A 27,883-nucleotide genomic window follows, 5' to 3' on the forward strand; every position below is an offset into this window, starting at 1 on the left:
GATAACAATCTAAGATCTTCCCAGATTTGTTTTGCAACAATTTATTAGCAATGTCCAGAGAAAATACAAAATTTTATTTACAGTGAAAACAACGGAGCGGCCAGAGGGAGAAGCACACAGGCCAGATGCAACCAGGATGCTGAGTACTGAGAATAAGCACACAGGGATGGAGATTAACAGCCCTGCACTGCCCACACTCAGCTGGAGGAAACCTAGCCCCTGCCCTCCAATATTTCTCCTTTACGGCCCCTATCTGGAATCACCGAAGCTAGCGGGGACTTCAGCAGGCATGTATACATTCCTCATGGCAGAGGGCCTGGGACCTTTCAGTAGAGGGTGGTACTGGGCCCTTTCCTAGGATGGCAGTGTTGGTTGCAGCAGAGGGCAGGAGGGACCAGAGGAGACATGCAGGAATGGGAATGCCCGCACTTCCATTGAGAAACACGAGGGGGTAGCAAAGCTATTGCGCACGGTGCTGGCCGAATGGCTTTCAGAAGGGATAGAGCAGATGCCCTGCAGACGCTTTGTACTGGGCAGCGTGGGCCTCGGGTGGCGGCAGTAGCAAGAGGCGATTTGTCTCCATACTCGAAGACGGTGCAGAAGCAGGGGGCCAAAAGCAGTTCCAAATCTCTCCCAAAGTCCAGCAGGGATATGGCTCCAGGGCTTTGCTTCATCTCATGGCATTGGGGCCAGCTGCAGGGTTCAGATCCCGGTCTGGATTTCACGGCAAGGCTCGTGGGCGACCAGGTTGGGGCATGCTAGCTGGAGAAGTGCACGCAATAACCAGCCACCTGCTCTTCTCAGCCCTGGCTGCCTGGGGGAGGGGGCTGTGACATGGGAAATGGCTTCTTTCTTTCAGGGTGAGGGTATCTCCAGGAAACAGCTCCCACCTCAACCTGACTTCAGCTGCTCCATCATTTCTCAGCCAGGACACTTGCCCCTCTCCTTCCCCACTCTGTCTATGGTATCAGGTGCAAACAACTGCCCTGACATGGGCACTTTAAAGACTGCCCGCTCCTGGAGAGAAACCGAACTGCAACTGAGTGTCATAGGCCCCGTATTGCCAACAGTTCATGGAGATTCTCCTTTAGCTGCAGATGGGTGAGCTTTTGGAGCAGGAGGATTGGTGGTTTAATTTTGCTATTTCTTTGAAGTGCTGCATGGCTACTGCATCCAGGACAACACTAGCTAGGGCCTACGTGATCACAAATTTGCTACAGCGTGGGACTCCCTATTTACCTTGACCTGCTGCTTTTTTCTTCTTTTTTTTTTTTTTTGCACAACCTCTCCTTTCATGACATAGGAATTTCATAAACAAATTATCACTGGAACAAGGGCTATTGATTAAAAGGGTGCATGCTCAAACACACAGGGAGGGCAGAAACATTGGGCAAGAGATGACTCGGAGACCTGCATGAACCCATTGTCTCCTTGCTCTGATGGTGTCAGACGCTCAGGCCTACTTTTCTACTCACCTGTCCCAGGGTTCATTGTTTGCACCAGTGCAAAGCACAGATCTCACTGGCTACTGTCTGAGCCCCACTATGCACCAGCATCAATGAAAACCCAATAGAGAAATGGGTCCCAGAGCTGGGAGCCATCTGCAGCTGGCCCAGTGAGTATGGAAATGTCTCGGGACATCTGAAGAACAGTTTTTGCATTTCATCCTTCCACCAAAGCAGCAAGGGCTTTATCCATGGGAGAGGTTCCTAGGCACCACCACAGCAGACTTATTAGTAGTAATACCGATTCACAGCCCCACTGGGGCTGATGTGGAGGGAATGCACAGGCCAAAGGCTTTGATGCTGCAAACGGCTTCCTTTAGTACCAGTTTGAATTGCCCATCTGCCAGCAACAGCTGACGAGGATCTGGTCCCGAGGGGCCAAACCCAGTGTTTGCTGCATAATGTAAATCTGGAATAACCCCTAAGTGGCACAGCATCACCCGAGTACCTGGCAGCCTGAGGTCTCACACAAATGCATCAATTGGGATTAAGGCAGCAGGAAAGGGAAGGGACATGGGAACAGCCTGAAGAGAAGCAGGGAGACCAAGGCTTTGCTTCTGACAGCAGTGCACAGTAATTTTCCTCTCCTTGGGCACAAGTGGCCAGGGTATGCAGTCACGTGAAGGGTAAAAGCCAGGGCAGCATCAGTGGAGGAATGTACACTATTGAGCCTTTGGCATGGGCTCCCCTTCCAGCACCCTGCAGTCGCCAGAGGCAGCTCGGTGACGCATATACCCTGGCATTCTTGGGGAGATGGCAGATAAAGCCCCTATCAGCTGGAAGGATCGCCTTTTAAAGAAGACTTAAGGCTCTCTTATCGCAGCCTCGGGCCTGACACTTAGAAATCAGCCATTGGATTCCCAAATGGGGAATATTAATAGGGTGAAGATGGAAAGATAACAGATGCACTCAGCAACATGTGAGCCAACTGCAGCAGTGGCTCACCTCGGAGCTGGAAACGACCAAGCTCAGGGCAGAGGTGACAGCTGGAGTAGCAAGGGGGTGGTGCTGCTTTCATGGCCAAGAGTTGTTCAGTATGAGCCGAGCCTTTGGGCTAGGCAAATTTCAGGGAGGCAAATAGTTTTACTTAAAAAAAAAAATTTTAAAAATGCAGTTTTGGTCACCTTGAAACTGTTCGGTAATTCGGCAAATGGTTTGACTGAAGAAGACTTGCAGCCAGGCCATCTGAAACACTAATGGGGCTTCATTTGGGCATTCCCAGGCACCGGCTTGCACTTCCAGGCTAGGTTCGCGCAAGACAGGAGTCATTTGCAAAACTGAAAAGCAGACAAGGACCCTTCCCCTCCCTCCTTTATACACAGAGGGTCAAGACTAGTGATGGGGGAGAGCTGGGTGCAAGACTCGACTCTGCCTGGTCAAAGGAGGGGCTCGAACCAAAAGCCTCCCTTATGCTAGGTTAGCAGCCCAGCCCCTGCTTTTCTCAAGCTCTCCTGCCAAAGCGGTTTCATTCTGGATAGCACACGGACTGAATTCAGCTCTCTTGTCCAGCACATCCTAAGGGAGCTCCAGGGTAAGGGACACCTCCAGTCCCCTTCGTGCTACGAACAGTGCCAAGGTCCCCACAAGAGCCAAGCCCTTTGCTTTTGCTAAGAATGCCAAGAAAAAAAACGCAATCAGTTTGTTTCAGGTCAAAACAGATTCAGTCCACCAGAAGCACCTATTTTTTTTTTTCCAGTTCACTGCAACTTTTCAGTAGTCCACTCCTCCCCTCCTGGCCCTGCTCTTCAGACACCAACCTGCTCAGCTTCACCCAGGTGCTCCTTGGAGATTTCTCACACAACCCCTTAAATAGCAAATGGTTTTTCTAGCTTGGGTGGCTGCTAATAAGACCTGCCTGGCCTGGCTGCCAGGGTGAGTCAGGAGTGCTCTGCGTCTCTTAGCAGGCTTTGTAAACCTGGGCCCCATTCCAGATGGATCTACTGAAGGTCGCCACAGTAGTCCTTAGGGACAGGTGTACATCTTGGGCACTTCTTGAAGCATCGGCCGTGCTTAGCTCAGATCATCTTCTAAGGACCTGGGCTGGTTTCCCTTGAAGATGCAATGATGGAAGAGAAAATGCTGAGTAGCTCCTTTAAAAAAAAAAATCCTTGCTGGTGATATGGACTTTTTTATTATTATTATTATTAAGGGATGTCCTGTCTGGATGCAACTTAGATCCTTCTCCATCCTCGAAATCTGACACTTGACCAGCCTCCATTCGGGACACCCTTGCTGCTACGGTCAAGCAGTGGGCCGAGTAACATGCTGTGGGGTCCACCTTGTTCCTGGGGTACCACATGCGCTCCCAGGCAGTGGTACAGCAAAGAGCAGGGAGAGGAATCCACGCTGGATGCAAATTCGTACACAGCAGGGGCCCAAGCTGTCGCATGGAGATCCTGCTTTATGGAGCATGCTCTTGGCACTCTCTGCAGTTCCTGGGTCATGCAAAATGAATACGACTCCAATATTTATGAGCTGTAACATTCCCCACAGTCTCAGTAGCTCAGAAATGGCCTTCTGCTGCCCCTCTGCCTTACTCAGTGGCCGGAGCACCCAAGAGGAGAAAGGAGTAGGGTTGGAGTCATGGAAGTGGGGGCCATGGAGACTTGGTCAATGGCATTCAAGCTACCCCATACAGGTGGGGGTAAAGCATTCTCCATGCACAGCAAAGACAACTTCTCCAGCTCCCTAGGTCCAACCTGCTGCCCAGAAAGCCACCCATGGGGCATGTCTCTATTGCATTGTGGTCCAAGACCCTTTGTCCTTTTTCAAGCTGGGGACATTCACCCAGGTATATGCCATGGGTGAAGATAGCCCAAGGTCTTGGATCCCATATGATGGACATACAAGTCTGGGTCTGGCCTCACTGTTTTCTCCCTAGCCACCTTTTCCATCCCAGGACCTCCTCATCTTCCTCTCCCATGACCCACCTCCCATGAAGTCAGGATCCTGCCACGACCCTTTCTCTCCCCATTGAACAATACTGGGCCAGGCTTTTCCACCCTCCATATGGTCCTGACTCCCACATTAGTAATCCAGGCCTTAAAACAGCCCCAGTCGAATCATGCCCTGGAGATAGGTCAGTGGCATCAGTGATCAGACAGAGCTGGCTTGGGGTATAGCCTTCAATAGGGAATCACATGGAAGGGAAACAGGGAAGATCATTTATGAGGTCTTTTATGGGGCTACATCAGATGTACCCACTGAGTGCAAAGATGGTTGCTGTTCATCTCCTGCACCTAGGCCTAAGAGGCATCACTTTCTTTTGGGCTGAGTTACTGCTAAAGGTGTGTGATCCTGTACGCAAGTGCAGACAGGAAGGGAGCAAGGGCGAGTGTTTAGGGCATCTTAAAATCCCTCTGATCCAAGGATCCCTCCACCTACTCTCTGCCCCAGCTGATTGCCCTGCCAGGGACCCAGCCCGTTCCCAACCCCCATCCTTTCCAAGCGAGTCTGAATGTCTCAGTAGCAGGCAACATACTGAAATCCAGATGGGGAAACCTGCTGCCTTTGGAAGAGCAAACCTCTGGACTGGTGCCCTATTCTTCCTACAGCCCCAGCTCAAGTTTGATTTCAGGGCGCAGACAGGGGAGGTATAGCACTGAAGCCCTAGTTTGCTTTCCAAGTCACAGAAGGTTAACAGCATATATACAAGCTGCAGAAGGAACCCAGGGAGCTGTGCTCAGTTGATGGAATTGAGCCTAAGGGGCCAAAAAGGTTATTTTTTTTCTATTTTCTTTGTTTTCTCTTTTTTCTTTGACATGTTTATGCATTGTCAGGGGGCAGCAGGAGCCTCCTGGCTGCACTCACTCCTGGCTGGAGCCAAAGAACTGCAGGAGGAAGGAGAAGATGTAGATGATGTCCAGGTAGATGTTGAGGGCACCGAAGATATACTCCTCCGGGCTCAGTGCATACCGGCGGTTCCCCATCAGCATCTGCATGTCAAACGCCAGGAACTGGGGAAGGGGAGAAGACGTGCGGAGAGGATCAGAGAGGATGCAGCTTGGCCCAGGGGCCGTTTCTCTCTAAAAGTCCCAGATGCTAGGTGCGAGCACGGCTTTCATTTCCCCCCCTGCTTAAAATGCAGTTGCTGCTTAACATCCCACAGGAACGCTACAAAACGTTTATCCCGGGTCTCGGGCAGCCTGGAGTCTAGCTGTACCAGAGCTAACATCCAGTACCCCACCGCACATCAGGTTTCTCCCCGGGTGGCGGGAGACATGGGTGGTCACCCAGGGACTGTCTGTTAACAAAGCATCTCCCTCTAGCTCTCATGGGGGAGAGCAAGCCTGCGAGCAATCCCTGCCTCTCCTCTACCCCTGCAGCTCAGTTCCAGGAGCACACGAAGAAAGAGGTGCATGTCAATCCTGTCTGGCCCCATCCAAGATCTCACTGCTTGCTGAAAGCTCTGTACCCATTTTCACCCAGCTTCAAAACAGCCTTTTTAGAGAGTCAGGTACCAGCAGCAGGTAGGGCAAGCATGGAGCAATGGCCATGAGGGTAGAGGAAAGGGTTGGGTAGGCAATGGGGCATCAGGGTAGTTAAAAAAAACTAAATCATGGAAACCTGCAGGCTCACCCCAGACTCTCCAGCTTCTGTTAGGTGTTCAGTTAAGTTACCCTGTCCCTAAGCCTGTCCTGACCGTCAGATAGTTGCTAAACTTTATCCCAGCTCTTCTCATCAGTGCCAGGCTTATCTAATGATCCTGTTCCCCTCCCCCGTCCACGGGGCAGCTCACTGCCACCAACTCGTATACCCTGCCCAGGCAGCCCCCCAGCCCAGAGCCAGTCAGCCCCCCGTGCACCATCTTCAGCAGCTCATGCCCAGGAAGGTTTACTCCTCTGCCATTAGACAGCTACAACCTGTCCCAGGGCTCCCTGGCTCAGACGTCCCCATGCAGATCAGGGGATGGGGACGGCTATGGAGGCACAAGGGATTTTAGGGTGCCTGCTGGGAGACCCTGGGCAAGGAAAGGCAAAGGAGCATGACCCCACACACCACACACAGTGGGGGAGCAGGACTGGCTATGCAGCTTGCCCAGGAGCAGGATGCAGCCCCGCAAGGTTTCCAGGAGCTGCAGTCTCCAGGCTTTGGCATCCAGCTGGCCGTGCTACAGCAGACAGACACCAACCCTATTTCCACCCCCGTCTCAAGGAGCTAAGCCCCTCTCCATACCCTCTTCTGGAAGCGCAGGGGTTGCCAACCAGCAGCCCCCGCAGGTTAATTCTCCAAGCTGTGTTTTTTTGCAGGGCTCTCTCCATTCAGGTCTTGCAGGTTCCAAGCACCACGTCCCTTGAGGAGATAATGCCCCATTACAGCAAGCCCAGCTGTCTTGTATGTAGCCTTTAGCCAGAGTTACAGCCCTACTTGGGTACCAGGGGCAGTCGAGATAGCAGCAGCTGCCGCCAGGGTCAAGGGCAGACTGGTGCCCTGCCAGTCACAGCCCTGCTTGCAGGGTAGACGTGCCCTGTGAACAAAGCCAGCAAACCACAGCACGGCTTCCCCATAGACAGGGAGTGGGGGCTAGCGAACAGCACGGTAGCTAGGGAGCCAGAGCGCCTGGGCTCTGTTCCTGGCTTCCCACTTCTGTCCCTTGCCTGCTCTGCCTAGCAGCCCAAGGAAAGTCACTTTGTCGCTCCTCTACCCCGCCGCTCAGTTCCAGGAGCACATAGAGAGAGGCATATGCCAGCTTTGTCTGATGCCATCCAAAGATCTCACTACTTGCTGAAAGCGAGTTAAAAAAAAAAAAAAAATCATACAATATGAGAGTTGGAAGGGACCTCAGGAGGTCACATCGAGTCCACAACCCCCTGCTCAAAGCAGGACCAGTCCCAACTACATCATCCCAGCCAAAGCTTTGTCTAGCTGGGTCTTAAAAACCTCCGAGGATGGAGATGCCAGCACCTCTCTGGGGAACCTGTTCCAGTGCTTTACTACCCTCCTAAGGAGAAAGTTTTTCCTAATTGCTCCTTGTTCTGTCATCTGCCACCACTGAGAGCAGTCCAGCTTCATCTTCTCTGGAGCCACCCTTCAGGGAGTGAAAGGCTGCTATTAAAATCTCACCACACACACGTCTCTTCTCCAGACGAAATAAGCCCAGTTCCCTCAGCCTCTCCTTACCAATCATGTGCCCCAGCCCCCCAACCATTTTCATTGCCCGCTGGACCCTCTCCAGCCTGCCCACATCCTTTTTGTAGTGGGGGGCCCAAAAACTGGACAAAGTTGAGTGGGACTAAGTCCTCCAAGACTGAGCAGGCTTATGTGCAGCACCCAGCACAGCAGGGCCCGTCTCATCCTCTTGTAATAAAAAAAAAATCACCATAAATGACCTTGATTAGACAGATCCCAAGCCTGTATAAAAATGAGCCTGGGCAGATAGAAGTGGAGCGGCTGGAGTCTGACTATGGAAGTTTATGAGTTAATTATAAGCTCTTTAGCCTACATATTTTACAAGGCAAACATGAATCACAGCTAAAATGCCTGAGCTCCTGCAATTGACTTTCAAATCATAGGAAATGAGGGTTGGAAGGGACCGCAGGAGGGCACCTAGTCCAACCCTCTGCTCAAAGCAGAACTGTCCCCAGCTATTTCATCCCAGCTAATTACTAGCTCTTAAATATATTGCTCAACTGCTATTGCGATTCAGTGAGGCCAGATGGTACCGCCTCACCCCAAGGCCACTGTCACCTTGATCCCCCCCAGCAGAGGTGACTCCCCCATGCTCTCTGCAGAGACACCCTTACATTGCACACAGCAAGCAGGACCCCAGTGAAAATCAGCCTGGCAGCACTGTCACGTTCATGCCAATTTGCACTGGATTTACAGCCTGTTCTCTGCCTGCTTTTCTAACATGACTCTGCATTTCTCCTACCCATGGTACACCCCCACTACCCAGTCTGGGTCTCCCCAGTCTCCCGGCTCAGCTGCAGCCCCCACCAGGTCTTGCATGTGCCCATCCTGATGGCAGGAACAGGGTTATGATTGAGCAACAAGGCAGCCCTGGGCTCCTCACTCACCTCTCAGCTTCAATTCTGACTTCTGCCAGGTTTGATGTCCTATCACACACACTCCTGCTAGCACACTTCAGTTGTGCTCAAGGGCACCAATTATTCCACTGCACTGTCTTCCCAGTGCCCTTTGCTGTTCCACCACAAGTTGTTCTTATGCCAGCATTTACCCGTCACACCAAAACTTCACCGTGTTTGTCACATACTAGGGACTGCGCAGAGGTGGCCAACCGATTGCTACGTGCAACCCACGTCTGGCCAGGAAGTGGTCCAGAGGGGAAAGTAGGGCAAGACCTCACTTGAAGTATGACCCTGCCTATCCTAGGTAACTGGTGTTTTAGGACCCAAATGGTTTGTTCTTCTTCATTGCATTTAACTTCTAATCCCTTGGAGAAGAGTGCCACTTACCATGGTAAAGAGGATTGCACCCAGTACCGCATATATAGCATGGAGCCAGGGGACCTATGGAAAATAGACAAGGCACCGCTCAGTTTGAGGGAGGAAATAAGCCTACAGGTGAGGCAGATCTTCTTCTCACTTGGAGCCCAAGGACATAGATGGAAGGACACTGGGGAACCAGCAACTGGCTGGACCCTATTGAAGACACTCTACCGCACTGGTTTTCAACCTGCGGACCCCTGGAGGTCCCCAGACTAAGGGATCTGTGAAAAGGAGGACTATGGTCAATCAAGACTATGCAAATGCCCACATTTACAATTCAAAGGGGTCTGTACCTCCATGCCAATGTTTTTAGGGATCACAAAAAGAGGTTGAAAACCGCTGGTCTCGGGAATGATTAAAGCAACTCCTGCCATTGTAAAGGGTCACTTCTGACCAGTTCTGGCCCTGTCCTGGTCTCTCCCACCCTAGGGGAGTGGATCAAGGGGAGCTGCTTGGAACCAGCCTCTTGTCTCATCGTTTAGGCCGGGGATTAAGTTTGCAGGAGGCGGAGGCCGTGCGCCCAGTCATGGGTCTGGAATAGGAGCCGGGCTCTGCAGACAGAACAAGAGGCCTATTGTTTCCCCACAGCTCAGTCAGGCCACAGCAGGCAGCTCCATCCCCAAGTCCCAAGCAGGAAGGGAAGCAAGACTCATGCTCTGGCAGAGGTAGGGCAGGGCACGGAGACAGCGGCAGATCAGCAAGGTTCAAGGGAGCGCTAGGGTGTGAGAGATGAGTAGAGCAGGAAGGCAGACGAGAAGATGAAACTCCCACATTGCCAAGCAGAGCTTGGATAAGGAAGCTGGAAGTACTATAGGGCAGCAGGGAAACAACTGCCCCCCCCCCCGATTGCTTCAGCAAGAGCAAGGAAGGGACTGTACAGGAGGTGCGGAGAGGAAAAAAAGAGGCCACTCACATATTGGAAGGGGAGAATCACGGCCATGATGATTCCACCGAAGACCAGCACCATCAGCATCACGAAGAGGACGCCCTGGCAGGAGGTGAAGTCATACTGGGGGAGAGAGAGAGCAGGGCGCATGCTGTTGTAGTAGGGAGGGGTACAGGTACCAGGCCCCCAACCCTCGCCCGCACCCCAAAGCCCTTGCCCCCTATATCCCAAGCCCAATACCCCAGAGTGCATCATACCCTGCCTGCACCACAAACCGTGTGATCCAGCCCTTGTATCCCAATCCCCATATCCCAGACCTCACCATACCCACTGGTGCACCAAATCTTATATTTCATTACTCCTTGTACCCCAGACCCTGTGACCCCAGCACCCCTTATAACCTACATTCATACCTTCCCTTGTACAACCCAGCCATACCCCAAATGCAATACCTTCATACCCATACCCCCAACCCCATCTCTGTTGTACAGATCCCCCACCCTCACCGCCAGCCCAATGCCATTAGCCAACCCCCTACACATCCAAGTTCATCCACTGCACTGCATGTCCCGCTCTCCTAGGTCCCCTCTTCATGGACAGACCTGTGCTTCTCTTCCCCCATCAAGGCCCTCTTCCCCATAATCTGCCCCCTGGAGAGGGACTAGCTCAGATCATCCCACCTTGGTCTGGAAGCTGAAGATGGTGACAGAGAGGCACACCAGGGCTGTGATTCCCAGGCACAAGAGGACTGACTTGGTGTCATAATAGCTGCAAAAGTTGCATAAAACCCACCCCCCCCAAATTCCTAATAAGAGCCCAGTAATCAGAGTATGGGAAAGACAATTGGGTAGAGGGAGAGATGGTCCCAGCATCAGGGCCTTGGCAGGTGGGTACTTAAGTAATAGGGGCAGACAAAAGGGAGTGGGGGGTTGTGACCATCCTGCACTTGCCATATGGGTGGCCAGATGGATAAGACACAGGAAAGCCAAGGAGTGTCCTGCTCCAGGCAGAAGAGCATACCTGGCAGGACATATGGCAGGGGTGGGCAAAATATGGCCTATAGGCCATATCTGGCCCATCAATTGATCCTATTTGGCCTGTCAGCCACCACCACCAGCTGCGCCCCATGCCTCTGTCCTGCTACAGCCAGGGCCAGGCACGCAGGCTCCTCTGCATCCATCCTCCACCTGGCTTCCTGTTGGTGCTGTGGCTACCAACTGAAGGGCACCAAGTAGCCAACCTGCTTGCTTGCTGTGATGAGCCCCTGCCATGGCATTGCTATTCCATGCTGGCTGCAGGGCAGGGGGGTGCTCAGCCCAGGGCAGCCACACAATTTTCCTGGTGCAGCAGTGGCATATCTCGGCAGGCGGGTGGGCGAGTTGGCTGCATCATGCTTGGTCTTGTGCAGGCTTAGCCATGGCAGCTCCAATGCCAGGACTATATGGTGCCAACAGGAAGCGTTGCGGGGAAGTGCAGGGGTGCAGAGGGCTCCATATGCTGCATGGTCCGGCCTGGCCCCAGCTGCGACAGAGCGGAGCAGTATGCAGCGCAGCCCTCCCTCCTCCAGATCCTGGCAGTGGCTCACAGGCCAGACAGGATCAATTCCCCACCTCCGAGCAGATCACTGCCCAAATAATTGCCCACCCCTGGCATACAGCCTTAGGCCTGGCATTTAGGAGCACAAGGCTAGAGGGGACTGGTTTTATCATCAGGGCCCATCCTGGGTGCTGTAGGTGATGACATCCGAATTCCTTTCTGGGGAGAGCTAGGACTCGGCACCAACCAGGGAGGAGGAAAGATGGCTCCGAGTCCAGGCTACGGGCATAATGTGCAGCTGATCCTTCCCTGTTGCTTGCAGTCGAGTTACACCAGAGAGAGCGTGGGCCAACGCATCTGACTGGTCTCTGCTGCTCCTTCTGAGATCCTCTGCATTATCTCGCTGTTACTGCACCCACCACATTCCTTGCCCCCAGCACCCAAGCGTTCCCAGCCACTGGCACACTCACCCGGTCACCAGAGACCCACGTGAGTTGGGGATGATCTTGGGAGTGAATTGCAACAGCAAAAAAACCCACAAGTAGTGAGTTATATCAGCTCTGGGCCATGACAAGAATTCCTCGTTTGAGGGCAGTGTTCCTGCATCGCACCCTACAGCACCTTCTGCTGGGAAAAATGGGGCGGGAGCACATGGAAACCTCCCCAAGGCCCCTGGTCCCTACAGCTGTTCCTGCTGGGAGAGGCTGGAGTGTGTGGAAGCCACCAAGGACAGACAGTGCCTTTGCCCCATTCCCTTTAGTAGCTCCCTCCTGAAAAAGGCCATATTTGGCAGAGCCAGTGCTCCTGCCCTGCTCCACGCAGCACTTCTGGCTGGGGGTGGCTGCAACAGGGAGGGGAAAGAAAAAGCTGTCCGAGACCCATTGGATTGACCTACCTGGAAAGCATCCCAGTGAGATAGGACATGGAGAGCGTCTGGTAGGGAAAACAGAAACAGTTATTGCTGGGTGGGACATGCACTCAGCTCCTCCAAAAACAATCCCACAGCTACCTTAGAGATGTCACACGGTCACCCTGCGTGGAGGGGGGGCAGAAGGAGCATTGCTGGTGACCTGCCACTCCTTTCCATTCTGGAGATGGCCATCGTGTTGGCCAAGGATGGTGCGGGGGGTAGGTGGATCTTTTTGGAGGCCCAGGGGTGTTGCTGACATAGATGGTCTGTACAAACCGCCCCCATCCTGCCCACAGGTTCACTCCCACTTTCCTGCATCTGGCCCCTCAAATGCTAGACATCTGAAGGCTGCAGTGCCCAGGCAAGTAAAATGTCTTCTTACAGCTTCAAGGCTTGTCCTGCAGTCCAGCTTCACTGCACCCAGCTGGATCTGGATACCCAGGTGCTCAAACTGGGGAGCTAGAAGTGGCCAGATGTGATCAGAGCCACATTGCTCTTGGCTGAAGATGCTGATGGGCCCGAATGGCTCTTCCCAGGGATGGGCAATTATAAAAATTGGGCAGAGGGCCACTTACTGAGTTTTGGCAAGCCACTGAGGGCCACATGACAGACACCCAGAGGCAGATATATTAATTTTCTAAAGTTTGTTTTTTTTTTTAGGGGCCCCACGGGCTGGATAGAATGGCCTGGTGGGCTGCATCCGGCCCCCGGGCCACATTTTGCCCAACCCTGCTCTAACCTGATGGGGCTTCTAGGCTCAGAGGGATCAATTCTATAGAAGGTGCACTGGCTTCCCATGCCCAAGTGCACAGCTCATGAAGAGACAGGCATCCATGTTAGACCATGTTCAGCTAACAAATGCAAGCTCAAGAGCAAGGAAATCACCCCAGTGGACATTCTTTGTACATGGTTTCTGCTCCCATTCAAAGCAGGGTTTAAAATGAGGTCATATCCCAACCCTTAAGGCCAAGTATATTCCCTCCAGCTGTTTGTAATCCCTCAGCTGTGCTCAGTAGAGCACTGCCATCACCCTCTCCTTATCTAGTGCCAGCCCAATCAAAGTTCTTGGCTTCAGTGCAATGCAATTACTGGAAGAAATTGCCCGTGTTATGCAGGAGGTCAGACCAAGGGCTTGCAGTGGTGCCTGCTGGCCTCAACATCAGTCAGATCCATGACAGGCAGTCACCATTCAGTGGCAATACTTACAAAGATACTCAAGAGGATCAGATTCCATGGGAAATACCTCCTGAAAGCAAAGCACAGAGGGCCAATCAGCACTTCTGCCCAACAGCAGAATCACCGAAGAGGGGCTGCATCGCGTGTTGCATAATGGGGGTAATAGACCTAATGATCTGTGCAGAATATGGCAGGGAGGCAGCGATATGCTAATTCTAAAGAGCACCTAAAGCTATGTAGATACACCCACACAGGAGGTTTTTCTCCGCTTCATCGCAACTTGCATCTGCTTGCAAATGCATCATGTAGCCCCACACAACCACTCTCAGCACCAATACACAACTGTATCCTTTGGGAGACGCACCACTGCATTCACGCTACAAAACACACCAGGACATGACCTCAACCCCTCTGCGGCGCACACTGCAGCATCCGAAGTTACCTTTAAACTGAGGGTCTCTCTGCCAGCATTTGATTTGGTGCAGCATGCAAAGACCCTTGATTTGGGACAGGCCAGGAGAGCATCCGCGGGCCATTTCATTATGCTGTGCAATTCAGAAAGGAGTTATTTTACCTGGGTCCAGAGCAGCAAGCCAGAATCATGTACGTCACGAAGAACACAGCACTGCAAGAAAGAAGAGAAAAGGAAGAGAGAGAAGCAGAGGGAAGGTTAGGAAGGAAAGTCCCATGTCAAACATCTCTCAATACCAGGGAAAGGAAGGACTCCTTTTCAGCTAAGGGCTTTCACTCCTGCATTTTCTGTGATGAACCGCAGAACCGGTTCAGAGCCCCCTGCAAGATGGACACGGTGGGTGGGTAGAACAATAGGTAGAGACATTATCTCTTCACCCATCCATCCATTAAGACAGAAAGGCAGGAAAGAGGGATGGGCATAAAATGAGAGAGAGGAAGAGAAGGAGAAAGTGAGAAAGGAAGGGAAAGCCAGCCAGCCAATGATCCAGGAACACCGCTTTCAAATGGAGCCTGCAATAGGATACTGTCTGGGGTGAAACAGGTTTTCTTCCCAACAGAAGAGTGAAAAAAGAGAGACAGAGATGGAAAGAGATGGGGGAAAAAAAAAAAAAAAAAAGAGCACTGGGGACCTGCCTCGAGAGCAGAGGATCTGGCCAGCAGACTACAACATCTGTCCAGATCTCAGAAAGGCAATGCTGTCTTTCAAATCTACAAAGTCTAATGCCCATGGAGGAAAACAACTTGCCCCCTCCTGCACCTCAAATACCAGCCTCCTCTACTGCTATTTTCAGTCTGCCTCCAAAGTTATACAAGCCATAGTCCCCCCCTCAGGGCCAGAACACAATTTGTACCTTGGGCATGAACTCATTAGAAACAGGTTTAGAGCATGTTCTTCACTGTCACTTGCATCTCACGCCCTGTCAGTTTAATCATGGGCCACGATGCAAGCCATAATCCCTTTGGAAATGCTGCAGCAGCAAATACCTTAGCACTGTGGGCACAGCTATAAAAAGATGTTCTTGGCATTTATCCAGATCTGGAAGTGGGCTAGCATGCCTGGCGGGTGGGGCCAGAGGTCCAGTCTAGCAAGCATTCATTAGCAGTTTTCTCTGTGACTCGGATCACAGCAGCTACACCCAGTCTGAGTTGCCTCGGGGCCACTGAGGTTATGATTTCCACCATGGATTCTCCGATGGCTGCCGAGACAGGAGGAAAGACCCTAGCAAGTGCAGCTCACAGCAGCCCCCTTGGTTTCAACAGCACTACATCAATTTACCCCACACAGCCGAGAGCGGGGGAGTTTGATGCAGAAGTGCCAAGGAGCCAGCTGTGCTGCCATAGAGGCGTGGCCTGGTAGCAAGCCTGGTGCTCCCTGGCACAGTGGGATGGCTTTGGGACCCAAGTCCTACCTAGGTGATCTCTCCCAAACCCTCTCTGCTCTGACTTCTCCCGAGTTCAGCAGGTGAGAAGGCATGATTTCAAAATCGTCTGTCCAGAGGTTTCTCAACAGGGCTTTGCTTACCATGCACAGGACCACATTTGACAGCACAAAGTGCTTTTATTGCCTCCATCCGACTACAGCAGGACACCTCTAGCTAACATCACATGGCAGCATCCCCTGCACAGCTGCGGCCTTTTACCTGCAGAGCTTTCTAAAGAACTGCCCTTTGCAGGTGGGATTTCCCCCATCTTTGCTCTCATCCTCAAAGGACGGTCCTTCCCTCCTTCCATCTGGGACAGTGGTTCAGGTCCAGCAGGCAGCAAGTTGCCTCTGGATAAATTCAACCATTTCCTCTGCATCAGGTTAGCATGGACTGCAAATGGTTTTGCCTTCCTCTGTAGTATGGGCGATGGTTAGTAGATACTTGGAGGAAGACCAATTACTAGGCCTTGTCTGGAGTACTCTATCCATTTTGGGGCTCCACACTTCAAGAAGGTTGCAAACAGTTTGGAAAGAGTCCGGTGCAGGGCTAAAACAAATTATTAGGGGCCTGGGAGGCAACACTTATGAGAAAAGGCTGAGAGAACCAGTTATTTAGTCTGGAGAGAAGATTCGATAACAGTGTTCAAACACTTGGAAGGGCAATTACAGACTGCCAGGGTGGCGATGGGCTTTTCTCTGTGGCCATAAGGGATAGGACTAGGAACCAGTGGCCTCAAGCTGCAGGACAGGAAATTTAGGTTGGAGATGAGGGGGAACTTCCAGACTATGAGGGTGGTCAAGCTACCTAGAGCAGTTGAAGACTTCCAAGGAGGGAGATGCCACCAGAGCAGGGTAGAGCAACACGTTGCTGGAGTGGTTTAGTTAGGGACAATTCTGCTTCGAGCAGGGGATTGGACTCAATGACTTTAAAGGCAAGTGACACTTAAGTGTGGACAGTGCAGGGGCACAACTCCTTGCTGCTGCCGCCACCACTGCTGGGCAGGGGCTCCAGCCACGCACCCAGCATCCCACCTTCAGCACAAATCTCCCCCCACCCATGTCCCCCGACATGCCACCAATGCGTGCAAGTTCCCTTCCAGCCCTACTTTCCTATGATCCTAGTGTCCTGTCGCTGTAGTGGCAGCGCTGTCGTCTCCCCCGTTTTGACCTATAGCGCGTTACAGGATGGGCCTAGTGTGTGGGTCTGTGCTTCGTAGCAGTGTGTGGGGGTTTGACACAGTGATTTGGGGGATTCCCTGGGTTGGTGGTTGCCTGAAAACTCAGAGGATGGTACTGGCTGGCCCCGTTCAGCCCCTTTTGAGCTCTTACAGGTAGGAAAGAAAGCCACTGGATACTCACTAGGAGGCCCAGTACCAGGCTGGGTGGGTCTGGATGTAATCTTTGACTGGATCACTGCGGGTGAGAAAGGAAAGGGATGTGAGAGTCATTGAAAGCATGCAGGGCTCACATCTTCATTTCCAGGCTGCTGCTGTAACCGCACCCCTCCAAAAGCCCATGAGAAAGCCATCCAATTCATGGCCTGTACTCACAGCTCCCTAAATCTGCATGTTAAATTATAAAATAACATGTTTCTGCAAGTGCTGGCTGTACCCATCCCAAGGTAAATGATCAGGAAACCATGTTCAGCAAAGGGAAACAGCTTTTGGCATCTAAGCTAAGGGATTTCGCGGTTGCAGTTCAAGCCACAAAAATTCATTATTCATCCCAGAGGTAATTTGAACTCTAGAGCTCAGATAACTTATGGCTTCAGATGCACAGAGCGATGGCTACTTGAGTGAAGGTACTCGCTTCCTTGAATGCGCATCACCTACAAGCTGCCCCAGTATCAGTGACAGCACCTGCCCAATGGAAATGTACTCCGATTCCTTTGGGTATTATAGGTCACCACGGTAAGGTAACAGGTCTCTGGGTGCCTGCAACCCATGAGAAAGTGAACCACTTGCCCAAGTGACTAAGAACCCAGGAGAAGCAAGACACCAGAGCTGAGGACTGCTGTGAAACCAGGCACCTACCAGAAGGTGAAGAAAGCCACAATGTTGACCGTGACCAGCAGCTGGACCATGAGAATGGCATAAACCTGAAATGATAAGCCAGCACATCCGATTTGTGTGGGCCAGGCAGTCCATAGGCAGGAAACTCTGCCCCCATGCACACTCCTCCCACAGGGACGAGGCCAGATCCTCTGCTGGCGTACAAGTCCTCTCTGCTGCACTAATGGAGTGGCAACGATTTACCCTGGCTAGGAGTTTGGCCCGCTTGCTTCAGTAGCACAACACTGGCTCATATCAGATGGGAACTGGGCCTGGGAAGCCTGCACTGCCCTAGTACGACATAAGGGCACCCACTCCAAGTCTCAGGACCTGGTACGACTGTGCTAGCACTCCCTTTCTATAGCCCTCTGGGCTTAGGCTCAGCCGTCAACAGAGATGGGTCTGAGCTGGGCAGCTCAGATGCAGATCCAAGCATGCCCCAGGTCATGTCAGTAACTGGGTGTCCCTAGCCTGGTGTTTACAAGGGCTATGCCTGGCTATACCTGCAGAGCTGCACACTCCCTTCCTTCTCCAGCCCCTCTTCATCCAGGAACCCACTAACCGGTGGGAGCATCTCGGAGGAGGTCCGAGGCACCATCCAAGACATTACCTTTCTGATGAACACTCTGCGCACATTCCTGTCATCCCAGCTGAAGGTGGTGAGCATCTCGGTGTCCCCTGGGTATCCTCCACTGCCATAGCTTGGGCTGGTACCTGAAACGGATGCGGACGGAGGACACATCAGTTCGCAGCCCTGCTCCCCAACATGCACTTGGGTGTTTCTAAAGCCAATTGGCAGAAGGCCTGGATTGAGTCAAAAGGTTGAGGTCTCCCGTCAATAGTACATCACAAGCCCAGGGAGGCACTTCCTCCAGGATACACCTGCTCGCTTCCCACTCCTGAAGGAAACATGCCAGGCTGTAAACTGTCAGCCCCTTTTAGCCCAGGATAACTCAATGCATAGACCCAGGTCTTAGCGGTTTGGTTTGAAAGGGAACCAGACAGCTCACAAATGCACAGAGAGCCAGTATCAGTCTCAACTCTGACCTACTGCCCCTAGACACCTTCCTTGCAGTCAGGAGACCCTCCCCTGTGGCCACATCAGTGCCGAGTATGTGAACTGCAGCTGTGCATGGCCATTAGTCACAAGGCAATTTGCGTGAAGACTAGCATCTCTGGGATCCAAGCCCTGTAATGGAATGTAAACCCAAAGCTGAATCAGGCGGACAGGCAGCTGCCTACAGCAGCCTCACAAGATCCAGCCCGAGTAGGTGGGAAATTTTGCATCGGACACAAAAAGTGAAAGGGAAGAGCGAAGGTCTCTGCTGTATCCTTCGTCTCCATCACAGCAGCAACAGAGCACATGAGCACACTGGGCACCAGCTTGCTATGCAAACATGCACAGCAGTCAATAAAAGGCACGTGGCACTGATGACAGACCAAGGAGTTGTTCACATCCTTACTGGGATATGTCAAGTCAGGGTCCCAAGAGTGGCCGTGCAATCATGTCCTGCTCTACCCCCAAGACACTCCCCACCCCATCTCACCTTCCACACCTTGATGGATTATAAATGAATACAAGAGGGAGGCTACCTACAGACCTGGCTAGGTCTCTACAGTCCACTGTGGCCAGCTGGGCAGCCAAAGCCTTACAGGCTAATTGCATAACCTACCCTAGCACACCCAATGCCTTGCAGGCATTACCAGTATATTCCTTTTCTTGCAGCCTCAGCCTCTGCCCCTTATAACATAGCTAGGGCTTCTAGCCTAGGCCCACTGAATAGGACCTGGCTTCAAGGCACTGGCTTCCCTTGTTCTTTCTAGGCACCAAGCCCCTGCTTCCTGCATGCTGGGACCCAGGACCCCCTATAGCTGCACCCCTCTCAGATGCCTCTCTCCACTCAATAAGTGTTTAAGCCCCAAGTCTGCTCTTGGCAGGGGTCAAGGCAATCAAGTGCCCCTCTCTAGACACTGCCCCTATAGCCTCATTCACAACCCACCAGTTAACACAACAGAAACACAAGCCCCTGAGCTATAACATAAATACCAACATGTAGCAGCCTTCCACCCCTGCAAGAATATAAACCCACACCAACCCAGCATCCTGGACTCCCCTGGGCAAGAACTCCCTCCCTGGTAGCAGCCAGGAAGAGACTACCCTGCTAGTGCCAGCCCTGAGCTTATATGCTCCCCTGGCCCTGCAGGCCTCCAGGCATCTGACCACCTGCAGGTGCTGGCTAATTATCCCATTAGCCAGTTGCCCTGCCCCCTGCCTGCCTGCAGAGCTCCCTGCCTGGGCTGCTTGTCCTCTTTAAGTAGCAGAGATGCCTGGGGCTTTCTGTTACAGGGTCTTACTAGTAAAATACAGAAGGCAGCTGATGGCAAGAAAGGTTTACCAAGCTACCGAAGCCACTTTGAGCTCTCTGGCCCTTTACACACACAAAAACCTCCATGCCTTTAATAATGATGGGCTCCATTCCGCCTCAACAGTGTCATTAATGAGGCTTTACAAATGAGGGAACTGAAGCAGAGGTCTTGTTCATGGCCATGCTGGGAACAGGCAGCAGAGCCAGGAATTGAACCCAAGAGTTTTCAATTGAGATCAAGGTCTCTGCGGCTGCAATCTTCTGCACCGAGACCTCCTCTGCTGTGTTCCTAGGGAGGTTTTCACACACATATGATCCAGTGCAATGCAACCCTCGCCCTCCAGCATGCCACGTCTCCATGTCAGCCTCTGCTACCCGACGTAACTCGATGTCATCACACCCCCCGCAAAGCCAGGCACGGGTCTAATCAGGGAGCTCCGCAGCCCTAAACCTGCAGCACAGCTCATGTCCTCCTCCATGCCACGCAGGCCCTGAGTCTCTGCCATCCGCCCATCCCAGCTCCAGCAGACTCACCTGTTCCCCTGAAGCATCCCAGGACATTGGCCAGGATAGCAGCTGTCCCATCAGCACATAGTATTAGGTGCTGTGTCATCCCAAGCCTCTTCCCCTTCTGAATCACTACTAACTAGGGTTGGCAAGATCAAACTGACCACTCAAATATTGTCAATTGGCTATGTATTTTTTGCCCAGTCAACAATTTTAGCAATTTTACCCCAAAAAAAGCCTACATTTTTTTGTAATTTTTTGACAGACATATGCTTTTTTATTGTTTTTGACATATTTCTTAATGAAAAACAAGTGTGATTTTTCTGTGCATCATATGGACTTTTTGGCCATTTCTTTTACAATTTTGGACCAATATTTGACCAGGCAATTGCCTGAACTTTATTTGACCGCTCAAATACCCAACCCTACTATTAGCGTGGCTGCCAGATTCCCTCTCACCTGTGCTGACACCCTTACCTCCCAGTGGTATTTATACAGCCCCTGTTATCAGGCTAGCTGAATGCCTGGCTGTCTTTGGTGTGTTTCTTTTCCCAACACTCTCGGCAACCATCTCCATTTTACAGGCCGAGAACTGGAGCACAAAGATCCCGATCCAGGAACCGCTAAGCATTTAAACCCTCACTTGAAGCTGATGGGAATTTAGGTGTGTAAATTGACCAAAGGGTCAAGACTAGGCCCTCGGGGTGAGTGTGGAGCAGTCTCGTGGGTGCAGTTTCAGCTCTGGACTTAGGTGGGCAGGCCCAATGCTCCACCAGCCCTGCCACTGACATGGTAGAGACAGGCTCTAAGCTGTATTGAGCGGCCTTTTGGATGGAGCCAACCCTCTGAAACCCACGCCAGTTCGGGGCCAAAATACCTCTGAGGAGCTGAGCCTAAGGAACGTCCCCATTTTACATGCAGGAACGATCCACTTATTCCCCTGCGATGCCCATGAAATTCCCTCTTGCTCAACTCCACGAGAAGTTTGCTGAGTATAGGCATCAGGTTCTGGCCTGTACAGAGCCAGAGAAATGCCTTACCCTGCCCTGTCCACGGGTGGGCAGGGAGTGTGGCTGGCCACATAAAAGCCAGCCCCTCCTCTTTCTGCCTCAAGATATTTTGTGCACTACCCAACCGCCGTCCACACAGCCCAGCGGGATGGCACACGCACTGCCCAGCCGTGCTGGGGCCACAGAGGCTGACACCAGAGAAAGAGGAGGTGGACACGAAGCAGGAGCTACAGGGGCCCTAAGTCAGGAGCTGCTGGGAAAGGGAGGGGGGTCAATGCAATGATCCACAGAACCGGGAACCGGGACCATGGCTGCAGAAGGGGAATCTGGAGTTGCAACATCCCTTTGCCGTCACAGGCAGGCGTATCACCGAACCTCGATATCACAAACGGCAAGGTTTCAATGCATCCCATATGCCTCAGTCCGTCACCTTGCATATTGATCACCTCTGCTCAGGACGCAAGCACCAAGGCAGGAGATTCAGGCAGGGTCTAAGGGTCCTAAGGGAGCTTGACACAAACATCTCATGACTAGCTCCAAGCCTCCCTGCAGCCAGCCGTTCCCATGGGCAGACCTCCAGCGTCATTGAAGCCCTAGGGCTGTAGTTACAGGATGCAAGAGCCTGACCGCGCGCACACACACACACACACACACACACGCCCTAATCTGGTCATTAAAATCAGACAAGCCAAAAAGGGGGTGTGGCCAAACTGGATCTCTGTATTCAATATAGCACAAAACCACAGCACACAGAGGTGATGCCATGTTGCACACAGCATCCACATGGGATCTTGCAGCTCCGTAGTCCTTCTGCTCAGAGAACGAGCCCTTGTGCCCCTGTTGCTCAGGGTGAAAGGAGTGCACTTAGCACTGGCTGGGAGCAGAGGGGCGAACAGGACAGTTGAGCAATTGCGATTCCACCTAAGAAAGGGAATGCAGCATACGCACAACTGGTCATATGCACAAATAATGCATGCACACAGACACATACCCAGTCGTGAGGCACATGGCAGCGAGATGCATACACCTCCACACTCACAGGAACAGCAGTGATGCATGTATATACGCGCACCCGCACGTGCACACAGACAGCAGCGATGCATGTGTATACATGTGTACATGCACACACACAGAAACAGCAGTGATGCATGTATATATGCCAGGGGCTCTCAACCTTTTTTCATTAATGAGCACCGCGCTGACTAACCCTTTTTTCATGGAGCATTAAAAGAAAATCACTAGATCTACATGTCAGCTCACCATCAATTATGCCTTTCGGTGTGATTCTTGGCGTGATTGCTAGTGCTTTTGAGTACCGTTTTGGGACTTACTAGAGAGCGCTTAATACAACCAGGAGAGCACTATGGTGCTCGCGAGCCCCAGGATGAGAATGCCTGATATACGCACATGCACGCACACGTGTGCGCACACACACATTTACTGCCCTCCTCCTCTGCATCCTGGTAGGCATAGCTCAGCTGCTATCCATTTCCCTTTCTCTTCTGCACAGTCTCTCTCCGTCTCTGCAGCCATGGGCCCCCTGCCCACCTCCCCAGCTGCCTGGGGCAGCCAGAGGAGGAGAAAGCAGGCTGAAGAAGCCCCATGGGACCTTTTCCAGCATGCCCAGTGGAACAAGGAGCAGGCACTGCAGAGCCCCTGCCCATCCTCCCCAGGGCTTGGCTGGATCCTGAATTCTCCCTGCTTGCAGCATTTTCCCTGAGTCAGGGGCCTGCTCATAGTCAGACCTTTGTTCCCTCTGCCAGGGCCACATGGAGGCTGCACAGGCTATCCAGGGAGAGAAAAGCCATTTGTGTACTTAGGAATCAGCTGTGGCCGCAAGAGCCAGCTGGGGTGAATTTAGCACTCGTGCCCAGCTGGGGGGTGGGGGGCATTTTTAACCCTAGAGATAGTCTGAGTTCAAACCCTGCACAGATGCACAGTCAATGTTGGCAGATACATCAGTGGTGTCACTTCAAGTGGCGAAGAGAGGAGTGGAGGCCAAAGGGAGTATTACTATGAGTCAGGATACTTTGGCTCTATCCCTGGCACTGGGAGGTTGTATGTGCTAGTGGTTAGTGCAAGAGACGGGCAGCCAGGAGTCCTGGGTTCTGTTCCCCAATATGGGAGGGAGTGGGACAGGCAGGGAAGACAGGACCCAGCTGTGAAAAGAAATAGGGTCTCTATGGGTCTATTCCAGCCCTGGCTGTGGGAGGGAGTGGAGACTATGTTTGCTCATGTAGGATGGATGCACAAGGACTCCTGGCTCCGCCACCAACTTGTCCCATGTCCCTGGCCATGACTCTGCACCTCAGCATCTTCAAGACACTAAGTCAGCATCCAGGATCTCATAGCAATGCAAGGGGAGGGAGAACTCACTTGGGTCCACGTAGGCCCAGCTGGGATGGAGCGGCACTGACGGCGGAGTGGGGTAGGCCCCTGCTTTCATTCCTTCCCCTGACGTTGCCTCCTCGTAGCTGGGGGGTGCCGAGGGGGCCACTGCATTGTCCCTCTTGTCTTCTTGCCCATTGGAGTTGGGAGGCTTGTTGTTCACGGAGAGCTGCATGGCAGAGAGAGCGAGGTTACAACAGACAGACAGGAGGCGAGACCCATCCTGCTGCCGGCAGGTCACAGGTGCCAAGTCACCCCCGGACTGGGCCCGCTCCGGCGCTGCCTGGAGTCTATGGAGAGGCACCCATTGACCTGTGGCTGAGTGGAGTGAGCATTACTTTGTTCCCTGCAGACCCCTCCACTCCTTTTACTTGGCTCTGTCCTGTCTCTGGAGTGGGGTCTAGTGGGTTAAAGCAGGCAGCCTGGACTCCTGGGATGTTCAAATGCTCCTAAGTGCCTCACTGCTGCCAAAGCCAGGGGAATTAGACATGTCACCCACCTGTCTCCATCTTCACTGCCAAAACACCTTCAAAAATCTGGTGTTATCCCATGTCATCAGACTTGAAGGCAGAATTTGAAGGAAGAGCTCAAGGAGCTTCCCTACTGTGAAGCATCAAGACCTGAGAGCAGTGGTTTCCAACCAGCATGCCATGGCACAAAAGCGTGCCGTCAGAAATGAACAGGCGTGCCACTCAATTTTGCCATGGCACTGAGCTACAACGAGCTGCCACATGTATGAGGATGGTGTGCCGCGGAAAATGTTTATGAACTTAAGCGTGGCCTTGGGTCGGAAAAGGTGGGGAAACACTGCCTTAGAGAACCCCTCTCCCCAGTGAGCCCTACTCCCAAATAGGACCAGGCCAAATGCATTTTGACAAGTGTTTTGCTGGCAGACAAGCACAGCCAGGAGCAAACGCTGTGTCCCTTCATTCAGATATCCTGCCTTGTGCAGGCTACAGGATGCCAGCTTGCAATTCCCACATCAAGCATCCACGTTTTAGGTGCACTTGGGCACAAATCAGAGCAGGAGGTGAAGGCAGACACCGGAAGTTTGCTAGATAATGATGATGTAAGACAGGGTCTAAGACCAGTGGAGGATCCTAGGCTGTCCAGTGGGCTATTCAGACCAGATATAAGGCACAGACCAGATATAAGGCACAGGCTTTTATGCATATGAGCATCATCCTTCACTCGAGGCCCAAATGGACACACTCCTACCCTGCTGTGATCTTGATTTATAGAGTCATGGAAAATTAGGGTTGGAAGGGACCTCAGGAGGTCACATCTAGTCCATTCATGTTAAACCAGGATCGAGAAGGGACAGATGTACAGCTATCCTGATATAACACACACCTGGAGGCTGAGCAGGAAATACCTGGTTGGCCTTTAGCAAATGCTTACCCTGGGATGGATGCAGGCAGATGAAACCTGCACTTGTGTTAACAGACCCAGAGAATTTTCCCCTTGCTTCCTTCTGAAAAAAGCATCTAAATCTTAGGTGCCTACCTTGAAAAGCCCCCAGTATCTTGCTGTGCCAAGCACCTTTCCATGGTCCAGAGAACCCCCCACGCCATTTCCAAACAGGGCCAGGCCTGCAAGAGGATCCACAAAAAAAACCTCTTCCCCAACCAAAGTAAATTTAAAAGTAAACTCAAATGGACAGATCCTATTCCAGTTAGCAGGTGTCCAAGTGGATGTGGGCCCGGAAGAGATTCGATTCCTCCCTGCTCAAGTCCCTGGCAAACAACTGATGCAGTTCTTGCTGCTTTATATGACTTAGTGTTAGGGGTAAGATGATGGCGTGTAACAGAAGTGGCTGCATCCTTGTTTTCTTCACAGACTTGAGCAGGGGGGAAACAAAATCGCATATAGGCACCCACATCCATTTGGATGCCCACCAAGTCCAATACGGTTGGGCCAAAGGCTCAAGATGGTTCTCATCTTGTCCTTTGCCATCCTCCAGGTCCCCAAAAGACCCTCAGGCTAGCATAGTTTCTGCAGGCAATGCCACACAAGGAAGCGATGTAGTCACCATCGTGTCCCCAGACACCACTTACAGCTGGATCAATCTTTGGAGGAGGGCATGAACCCAGTCGTGCCTCTGGAGCTGCAGCAAGATCCCGTAGCCACTCTGCCCCTCCCTCCCCCTGAGAGCCAGGATTAGACAGGATATTGCTTCATGTTAATTGATGGAATTAATCCTTTCTTGCAACCTGATCCCAACCTGATCCCATTACAGACACTCCAGCAACAATACCCTGTTTTTGCTTTAAACTCAATGCAGCTGCACCCACACAAAAGGCTAGAAAAGTGGCCCATCAGGCAAAACAGAAAAGAAAATAAGCAGAACCACAAGTGGAGAACTAAAACGGGCTGTGGGGATCATCAATGCTGTCACTCGAGTGACACCATTAGCTTCATCCTGTTTTACGCCACTGCAGCTGAAAGTGCATGGCACCCTGAAGAGACCGCCATAGGCAGGAAGGAAACCTGGGCAGGAGCTGACTGTGCATAACGTCTTTCCCACCGCAACGTGACAGAGATGCATGAATGAAAAGTGCTAGGTAAGAACTAGGTATTATGAGAGCAGTGTTATGGCAGCCGTGCGAGAGAGCAAAAGGAGTTCACAAATACTACCAAACTGCAAAGAAACCCAAGACGCACCTGTACCTACACACACACCGATAACACACCCATAAAGGGCAAAGCAGGTATGAATGGAGCCCTTGCAGTTTAAACCACCCCGTTCTTTGGCCCAGCCCCATATTATTATGGCTGCCTTCAAAATTCACACCAGTTAACTCCAAAGGGGCCAAATAAATGCACCAATACGAACCCATTGCTGATTGTGCCAATTCAACCTGCCGCTCATTTGGCCTGCGACCAACCACAGGCCCCTCGGCCTCAGCGAATAAACATCATTTGCTAGGTGAGACCACTACCGGTCCGTCACCGGCTGATTTAATGATCACGGGCCAATCAGCGGCTAGGCAAAACCCACCGAACGTGGCCTGTGCCTGCCATTGCTAAATCCCAGACATTGCATCCACGCCACGTGTGCCAGGGCAAAAATGAACTCAGTCCGCAGGGGAGAAGGAGGCTGATGGTGACGAATGAAGGAAAAGTCCTTGCAAAATGGTTGTTGAATGGGATGACGCAACCGTCTCTGGTGCAAGAGGAAACAGGAAACAGAGCCTGGTATCTAGCCTCTCCCACAGATTCCCTGCCATGCTCCACGAGCGTTACCAACTGCAATACCAGCCACGTCTCATCCCCTTCCTATGAAGGACCACCCTTGCATACGGATATAGCAGCCAGAACAGGGGTAACTTGCTTTGTCCTAGCTCTGGTCAGTCTGATGACGTAACCCTCGGACACTGGGCTTATGTAACCAGCCCAGGGATAACACGGTGTCTGGCAATTGTCTGCGTCCGAGCAGCCGTGGACTTGGCCGTTACAGTTACGGTGCGTCGTGCCTGCGCAAGGCTCTGGAAACCCTTGAAAACAGAATTCAGCTGGAGAATACCGCAGCCCAAAATCATCCGGGATGGGGAGCAGGGAGGATGGGGGAAACACCCCCACTATTGGCAACTGGTGGATGCTGTGTTACCATGGCATCTTGCAGGGGAAGAGAAAAAATCGGAGCCAGAGGGAAGGGGGTGAAAGATTCGGATGCCCTCTCCTTCTTGGCCAAGATGCTGATGCCAGGAAAAGAATCATCAAGCAGCAGCGATGGAGCCATCCCGCATGGATGGGGGTCTGCATCAAAACGACCACCCCCTGATCGTGCAAATCTCCCTGGCGTTTCCCTGCCAAACCCCCTCGGATACCCGTGTCACGCAGCCAGGCAGCATAGGGATGCCCAGCTCGCTGCCACATTGCAACGCTTCGCTATTGCTCCCCTTCCCCAGCAAAACTGGGCCAAGGGAGAAGGAGGGTTAGAGACATCAGCCTGGCATTTGGGGTCCCAACCTACCTTCCCCTGAGTCATGGTGCCTTGCTTGGGACGCAGGCTCCTGGGCTGCGCCGGGGTGAGCCGGGGTGCGGAGAGGGAGCGCCTGGCACGCCTGGTCGGTGTCTGCCTGGTCGCAGGGTGGCTGGACGCAGTCGCTGCAGCCTCCGCTGATGCTTTTACATTCTAGCAACATCCACCGAGCTGCCAGCCGGCTGGAAAGAGGACTGTACCATTTCCAGCCCACAAGA

At 52.4% G+C, this 27,883-nt stretch overlaps 1 protein-coding gene across 1 annotated transcript; it reads right to left on the minus strand.

The window, feature by feature from the left end:
* Positions 1-58: 58 nt before the first annotated feature.
* FAIM2 (Fas apoptotic inhibitory molecule 2) lies at positions 59-27,883 on the minus strand. Its single transcript, XM_090053413.1, has 12 exons — positions 27,657-27,883; positions 23,669-23,849; positions 18,020-18,123; positions 17,392-17,456; positions 16,718-16,771; positions 14,036-14,086; positions 13,492-13,531; positions 12,271-12,308; positions 10,520-10,607; positions 9,867-9,962; positions 8,921-8,974; positions 59-5,461 (listed from the first exon to the last, which is right to left on the minus strand). Exons 1-12 carry the CDS (start codon positions 27,669-27,671, stop codon positions 5,312-5,314), a joined length of 936 nt encoding a protein of 311 aa, XP_089909539.1. The 5' UTR covers positions 27,672-27,883; the 3' UTR covers positions 59-5,311.

Source organism: Crocodylus siamensis, chromosome 6, assembly GCF_052110815.1.
Source record: "Crocodylus siamensis isolate JL-2025a chromosome 6, ASM5211081v1, whole genome shotgun sequence".
NCBI classification, from domain to species: Eukaryota; Metazoa; Chordata; order Crocodylia; family Crocodylidae; genus Crocodylus; species Crocodylus siamensis.